An 8563-nucleotide genomic window follows, 5' to 3' on the forward strand; every position below is an offset into this window, starting at 1 on the left:
CCTGTCGAGGGATCAATCTCCTCGCAGCCTGGATGTACTCCAGATTGCGGTGGTCAGTCCAGATGAGAAAAGGGTGTTTAGCCCCCTCAAGCCAATGTCTCCATGCCTTCAAAGCCTTGACAACAGCCAACAGCTCCTGGTACCCCACATCATAGTTTCGCTCCGCCGACCTGAGCTTCTTCGAGTAGAAGGCACAGGTGCGGAGCTTCGGTGGCTTACCCGAGCGCTGAGAGAGCACAGCTCCTATCCCAGCCTCGGACACGTCCACCTCAACTATGAACGCCAAAGAGGGATCCGGATGGGCCAGCATCGGAGCAGAGGTAAACAGAGCACTCAGGTGACCAAAAGGGAGCAGAGGTAAACAGAGCCCTCAGGTGACCAAAAGCCCTGTCCGCCTCAGCCGACCACTGCAAACGCACCGGGGCCCCCTTCAGCAGTGAGGTAAGGGGAGCCGCTACCTGACCAAAACCCCGGATAAACCTTCTTAGGCAAACCCTAAGAACCACTGGACCTCCTTTACCGTGATAGGAGTCGACCAATTACACACGGCTGAAATGAGGTCACTCTCCATCTCCACCACTGAGGTGGAAATGCGGTACCTTAAGAAGGAGACGGACTGCTGAAAGAACAGGCACTCCTCAGCCTTGATGTACAGGTCATGCTCCAACAGGAGACCAGGGACACATGCTCGGCGCGTGTAGCGGAGTATATCAGAATGTCAACAACATACACCATTACACCCTGCCCATGCAGGTCCCTGAAAATCTTGTCTACAAAGGCCTGGAAGACTGATGACGCATTCATCAACCTGTACGGTATGACAAGGTACTCATAGTGCCCTGAGGTGGTAATGAAAGCAGTCTTCCACTCGTCTCCCTCCCGGATACACACCAGGTTGTAAGCGCTCCTGAGACCTAGTTTGGTGAAGAAGCGTGCCCCGTGCATTGACTCAATCGCTGTGGCTATGAGCGCTAGCGGGTAACTATACCTCACAGTGATCTGGTTCAGACCCCGATAGTCAATACACGTGCGCAGACCTCCCCCTTTCTTCTTCACAAAAAAAGAAACTCGAGGAGGCGGGTGAAGTGGGTGACCGAATGTACCCCTGACGCAGGGATTCAGAGACATATGTTTCCATAGCCTCCGTCTCCGCCTGTGAGAGGGGATACACGTGACTCCTGGGAAGTGCAGCGTCTACCAGGAGATTTCTTCGCGCAAACGCCCCTTTGATGGGGTGGTAATTGAGTCGCCTTGTTTTTGGAGAAGACCTGGTCTGGACTTTCCACGTAGTAGCACCAAAGGAAACCCCTAAAACCCTCCCTGAGCACTCTCTCGACCACCCCGTGACAGCCCTCTGTAGCCAAGAAACAGTGGGGTCATGACAAACTAACCAGGATAGACCTAGCACCACTGGAAACGCAGGAGAGTCAATGAGGAAGAGACTAATTCTCTCCTTGTGACCCCCCTGCGTCACCATGCTCAGAGGAGTGGTGGCATCCCTGATCAACCCTGACCCTAATGGTCGACTATCTAAGGCGTGAACGGGGAAGGGCACAGCCACGGGAACAACAGGGATCCCTAAACTATGGGCGAACAATTCCCAGCCGGCGGGTGAACTCCTCAAACTGGTCCAATGCCGCATCTCCCTCTCTCCACACGGCGTTTGCCCACTCCAGAGCTTTCCCGGTGAGGCACGAGACGAGGGCGGACACCCTCTCACGGCCTGAAGACCCGGGTGGACGGTTGCCAGGTATAGGTCCAGTTGTAGTAGGAACCCCTGGCAGTTCGCAGCCGTCCCATCATATTCCTGGGGAAGGGAGACAAATCCCACTGGGACCAGGAGGAGTGCGTAGTGGAGACCCCGGTTGTGCTGGTGGAGGCGCTGGGAGAACTCCCTGTCTCTCTGGACAACACGGTCCATGGCAGTGCCAAGATGGTGGAGCATTGCTGCGTGCTCCCGGACGTGCTCCTCCACCCCTATACCCGGGGTACCTGTACTTGCTGACTCCATAAGTTGGGTCCGGTATTCTGTAAGGCATGCGTACTGTCGGTAGAGAAGTCAGGCGCAGGAGAGCAAAGACTGTGTTACAACGGCGCAGTTTAATGATAAAAATCACCATGAACAAAACAATATATACAATGGGACAAAAACCCCAGACATAACGTGCACTTACAATAAACAATACCGGACAAGGACATGTGGGGAACAGAGGGTTAAATGCACAACATGTAATTGATGGAATTGAAACCAGGTGTGTGGGAAGACAAGACAAAACAAATGGAAAATGAAAGGTGGATCGGTGATGGCTGGAAGATCGGTGATGTCGCCCGCCGAACGTCGCCAGAACAAGGAGAGGGGTAAAAGGGATCATAACGCATACAGTGCCAGTAAAAAGTTTGGACACACCTACTCATTCAAGGGCTTTTCTTTCTTTTTAATATTTTCTACATTATAGAATAATAGTGAAGACATCAAAACTATGAAATAACACATATGGAGTCATATAGTAACCAAAAACGTGTTAACGTGTTCACGCTACAGGTTCCCCAAGGGGTACCACCCCCCCCCCAAATGAAAGATAAACACCTTGTTCATCTACCCAGCGAGTCAGATTTCTAAAATGTTGTACGGCGAAAACATAGCACATATGTATGTCAAACCACCACAAAGACACAGACGATATGTAGCCATTTTGTCGAACAAAAGATGCAATCACAAACGCAGGATTAAAAGAAAAATAATTCACTAACCTTTTGAAAATCTTCATCAGATGACAGTAATAGGACATGTTACACAGTACATTTATGTTTTTTTCAATAATATGCAATTTATATCCATAAATCTCCATTTACATTGACGCCATGTTCAGAAAATGCTAAAAAATGTCCGGAGAAATTATAGATAACGCCAGATAACAGCAATACACATCATAAACTATGACTAAATATACATGTTCTACATATAGTTAGAAAGATACACTGCTTCTTAATGCAATCGCTTTGTCACATTTATTTTTAACGTTACAGAAATCGTTCACTATTCAATAATCTGAGACGGCGCTCAGACATAAGCAATATTTCTCCGCTTTGTTGGAGTCAACAGAAACACAAAATTACAACATAAATATTCCCTTACCTTTGATGGTCTTCAATCAGAATGTAGTGGAAGGAGTCATACTTACCCAATACATCGTTTGGTTTCAAGTCGTGTGTCTTTGTATTAGCATATGCTAACAGCTTCAGCTGAAATGCATCCAAAATGACTTGGATGACTGGTCAAACTAAGTGCAGAATCAAGCTTTAGGATGTTATTAACATACAAAACAATTCTCAATTCAAACGGACAATCTAACTTCTTCTCATGCAAGTTGGAACAAAGGGAGCTCTGTGCCCAACGTGCGAGAGAAAGCGCATGTATTTTCTCGCGACACTCGCTATTTTGCCTGCCAAAGGGTCAAAGCTCGCGGGATTTGCACAATTAAACCCTCTACTGATAGAGGACATCTCGCGGAAGATATAGAAACTGTTTCCAGATCCATAGCTGGTTGGGAAGGGTGGGGGCGATGACGTCAAAGTTGGCCCAACTTTCTGGATGACAAAACTAGCTTGGGAGATTGGCTGTCCTGTAAGTTCTGCTATACATACAGACATAATTCAAACGGTTTTAGAAGCTTTAGAGTGTTTTCTATTCAATTATTATTATTATATGCATATATTAGCAATTTTGGACAGATTTTTTTCCAGTTTACTATGGGCACGCAATTCATCCAAAGGGGGCAGTATTGTCCCGAGCCTTAACATGCTAAACACATCAAAATATATTTCAGATTCTTCAAAGTTGCCACTCTTTGCCTTGATGACAGATTTGCACACTCTTGGCCATCTCTCAACCAGCTTCATGAGGAATTCACCTGGAATGCATTTCAATGAACAGGGGTGCCTTGTTAAAAGTTAATTTGTGAAATTTCTTTCCATCTTAATGTGTTTGAGCCAATCAGCTGTGCTGTGACAAGGTAGGGGTAGTATACAAATGATAACCCTATTTGGTCCATATTATGGCAAGAACAGCTCAAATATGCAAAGAGAAACAACAGTCCATCATTACTATGGTCTGACGAGTCCAAATGTTAGTTCCAACCGCCGTGTCTTTGTGAGACAAAGAGTGGTGAACGGATGATCTCCTCATGTGTGGTTCCCACTGTGAAGCATGGAGGAGGTGTGATGGTGCTTTGCTGGTGACACTGTCTGTGATTTATTTAGAATTCAAGGTAAAACTTAACCAGCATGGCTACCACAGTATTCTGCAGCAATACGCAATCCCATCTGGTTTGCGCTTAGTGGAACTATAATTTGTTTTTCAACAGGACAATGACCCAAAACACAACACTAGGCTGTGCAAGGGCTATTTGACCAAGGAGAGTAATGGTGCTGCATCAGATGACCTAGCCTCCACAATAACCCGACCTTAACCCAATTGAGAAGGTTTTGGATGAGTTGGACTGCAGAGTGAAGGAAAAGCAGCCAACAAGTGCTCAGCATATGTGGGAACTCCTTCAAGACTGTTGGAAAAACATTCCTCATGAAGCTGGTTGAGAGAATGACAAGACTGTGCAAAGCTGTCAAGGCAAAGAGCGGCTACTTTGAAGAATCTCAAATATTTTTTATTTGCTTAACACTTTTTTGAGGCACTACACTGTTATTTCATAGTTTTGATGTCTTCACTATTATTATACAACATAGACAAACCTTTGACTGGTACTGTATGTGCACTGCACTAGGATTTTAGAAAGGTGAAGGAATGTGCATTTTTGGACCCTTTGGCCTTGACTGTAGGTTAGAGAACACCAGTTCTATGTAACCAAAGCATTGTCCGTGTCACACAAGGTTTACCTCTTGATTGTAGCGAGAGACGTGAGGATCAGGGGGATGTTCCCAGAGGGAGATTAGCTCAGCCTGCTCCCTTCAGACACAGCACACCACATATAAAAAGATAACAGTAAATCTAATAGGTTGCCCAGCTGCAGCCCCTGGTTTTCAGGTGTACTGCCCCTGTGCATAGTCACAGGAAGTATGGGTGCTGCAGCACCCTCTGAAAAATCGAAATGTTTTTTTATTTTATTTTTTACGATAGATAGTGCACTGGACCTTTAATAGTCCTGCATTAGCTGACAAATATATCTGTCTGCAGCACCAACTCACCTGCTTTTACACTATGGTTGAACTATTAGATGTTCAAAGTTTCTTTTGAAAATAAAAATGTTAAAAGTTTCACATTAAAACAAGAGTTCAGTTCACGTAACAGTGTTGACCATAAAATGAGGGACATATGTAAATTAATCACCAATCAAATTAAATAAATAATACTCTTCAGAAATTACTTTGTCAAAGCAACATAATAACTAGGGCTTTACAATGATGGTGAAAATGTGCCGAAATGTTGAGAATAAGTGGATTAAAAATTTTCATAGAACTCACGGAGGGTGCAAGTCTTTACTCGTAAAAAAAAAAATCTGATTTATTGAATTCTCCATGTGGTCTATATTAAAGGGCACTTCAATTAATATAACAGGCTTTTAAAATTCAATATTGGTGCACAATTTCTATTTAAACAATGAAAAAGCACTCATTTCGTAGAATGACCCAACTACTGTTTGAGAGCAAACACCAGGAACACTATACCAAAAAGAATACAAAGGCACTACTGTAGATGAATTTCACTCCTGCATATTTTAAATATGCTAAATCTTCTTTCTCTTTAGACGGGAGTCACTGAATCCGCTGGCGTGCTGCTTCTCCAATTCCTTGATTCTCTGGCGCAGGGCCTCAACCTCTCTGTTCTTCTCCTCCTGAAGGAACTGGAACTTCTGGGAGCACACCAACAAACACACAGGTAGGCCATCAATACAGAAACACAGGATAAACACATGCAACATCAACAAACAAGTGTGCACAAGGGGGCACAGGTTGCTTCAAACTCGCATTTCTGTGTGAAGTGTTGGCTTAGTACGTGGTCAGAGGCTCCTCACCCGTTTGAAGATGTTCTGAGGTAAAAGACCTGAGCCCTGGGGCTGCTGCTGGATCCTCTGTGTGGTACTCTGCACCCTGGCAAGCTTAGCACCAAACTGACAGCAGAAGAAACAGTGTTAGGATTGATCTGTCCATCAAACTCACGTCATGTACATCTTTACCCCAAGCGGCAAATGAAAACCACATGTACCTTTGCACTATCCTGCCTGTAAAAAACAGAAGTAAATCACTGTGACTGCAAGCTGGTCTACCTACAGTATGTATCAGATGACTAAAATAGCAGTCATCTTTACACAGAGCAGCTTTGCCTATTACTATAAAACCAGTTACAAATATATATCTGCTGATCTGTCAATCAAAAACAGGTTACACACATAATTCTTTAGCACTGTTGCCAGTCTGTATACCTCCATTTGTAACTTTAATATTTCACTTTGCCTCTCTCTCTCCTGGTCCCTCAATCTCCTTCTCATCTCTGCCATATCTGACTCCTTCCTCTCCAGGGCCTCTTTCCATTCTGCATCTTTCGCCTCAACTGCATACAAAAACACAACATAAGACAAACAGGCAGCCCTAAATATGTAATATTTTGATATATGTGTGACATTTTGTGTTAGGTCATTCTGTTTCAGAGATGGAATGCCACAGTCCAGTGATCCTCAATACTACTACAGAGCTGCAATACTGCAAGTTTTTGTCCCAGCTCAGTAGTGAGACACATGCTTCAGCTTTAGGTGTGTTGAAGATCAGTTGATACATTGAATCAGGTGAGGTTGCATATATTTGGGATACAAACCTGCAACACAATGAGCAGGATTGATGATCACTGCCAGTCACTCAAAGGAAGGGTTTGTGTAATGTGTTCTTACGTTTGCTCTGTGTTTCTCTGTGAGTGTCCTCCACCCCTCTCCTGCACTGGTCTCTCAGAGATTCCAACTCCTTCTGATATCTCTCTCCCACAGCTCTCATCTCTGCCACCAGCCTCTGAATCTCAGCTTCCCGCTCCTGACCACAACCAACCACAAGGGGGAAGCAATGGCAACATATTCAGTTTCTCTGTTCTATTATGTCAATTTTGAATCCAAACTATTTTATTGTGCAAGAATGAAATGTTCAAATTCAGTTTATTCAATCATTCTGCCCTCACCTCTACTGTCCTATCACTCTGCCTTTTCAGGTCTGACACAGTGCTTTTCAACTTTTCATTCTCCACTGTAAGATAAAAGGGTGTTTATTACAATTGAATTATAAGTTTATTACAACAGTTTACATCTTGGATTCAGACAATAGAAATAGTGTACACTAAAGATGCGTTGACCAGAGTGCCTTGCAGAGGAGATTATTACCTCTGAGGTCACACTGCTGCAGTAGAGTCTGCTGGAGTCCCTTCACTGTCTCCAACATCCCATCTCTCTCTGTGGGACAATGACGTAATCAGGTGGACTAATGTTACATTATAGGACCACTAGAGGGAGACACACACTATAAATATAGTTTTCAAATTAGAATTTTAGGCCTCATCAACATACCCTGAGAAGATCCAATTCTTTAAATTTCCGATTGGAATTGGACATTTGTAAAAGTTCCTATTGGTCACTTTGTTGGCATTTCAAACCAGACCAAAGTGCTACCCATCACTAAAGATAACACAATCCAGATGCGTGGTTACTGTAAAATCAATTTAAATGACATTTAACATCTCAGTCATTTAGTAGAGCGATTATGGTTAAGTGCCTTGCTCAAGGGCAAAGACAGATTTTTACACCTATTAGGTTACTGGCCCACTGCTCTTAACAAACTAGGCTACCTGCTGGCTAGAGATCATAGACAAAAGAGTTTGAATGCATAAGAATCCTCACCCTCAATCAAGCACTTCTCTTTGGTCTGAGAAAATTTCAGAACTCTGTTGGTCTCATCCAACTTGATCTCCAATATGTTGTTTTTACCCTTGAGCTCTGTAATTTTCTTTTAAAACAAATAAATATAAATTATAAAAGGACTGAATAAATATGCCCCTGGCTTTTTAAACAGATTTCATGAAGAATTGATGAAGGTAGTAAAGGGTAACGTTAATTGTGGCCCTATAACTTACATTGACATCCTCAGGCAGTGGGGGAACTGTTGTTACAGCCACTTTCATGACATGATTAATTTAAGGCAAATTCAGCATAGCCTGTTCATAGGCTATTTTAAGAGTTATTTAGCTAGCTAGCTAGATTAGTTACTGGCTAGCTAGCGGGCTAACGTTAACTTACCTACCTGAAGAACTAGCTGTCCTCCTACTTTATGTTAAAGTTACCTGTTCCAGATGAGTGAAATCATCAATAAACTTGTCCAGATTTACTACTGTACATTTCTTCATCTCTAGGTTCAGTGTTTTATTCTTCAATATGCTAAGCTAGCTAGCTACCTGGCAGGTGTATACCATATACATCACAACGGTTTAAACGTCTATTTTAAACTACAGCGGGAACTCTTGTCTGCACGTGTTCAGTATTGCAGGTGCGTGCGGTCAAGATGTCCACCAATCGAACGG

At 43.6% G+C, this 8563-nt stretch overlaps 1 protein-coding gene across 1 annotated transcript; it reads right to left on the reverse strand.

The window, feature by feature from the left end:
• Positions 1-5410: 5410 nt before the first annotated feature.
• Positions 5411-8389, reverse strand: LOC135538696 (coiled-coil domain-containing protein 152-like). The gene is made up of 8 exons (XM_064964598.1): positions 8327-8389; positions 7887-7992; positions 7374-7442; positions 7175-7239; positions 6897-7032; positions 6435-6562; positions 6027-6122; positions 5411-5864 (listed from the first exon to the last, which is right to left on the reverse strand). The coding sequence occupies exons 1-8, from the start codon at positions 8387-8389 to the stop codon at positions 5739-5741; spliced, it is 789 nt and encodes a 262-aa protein (XP_064820670.1). The 3' UTR covers positions 5411-5738.
• Between the last annotated feature and the right edge of the window lie 174 nt (positions 8390-8563).

Source organism: Oncorhynchus masou, unplaced genomic scaffold (assembly GCF_036934945.1).
Source record: "Oncorhynchus masou masou isolate Uvic2021 unplaced genomic scaffold, UVic_Omas_1.1 unplaced_scaffold_2___fragment_4___debris, whole genome shotgun sequence".
Taxonomy (NCBI): domain Eukaryota; kingdom Metazoa; phylum Chordata; class Actinopteri; order Salmoniformes; family Salmonidae; genus Oncorhynchus; species Oncorhynchus masou.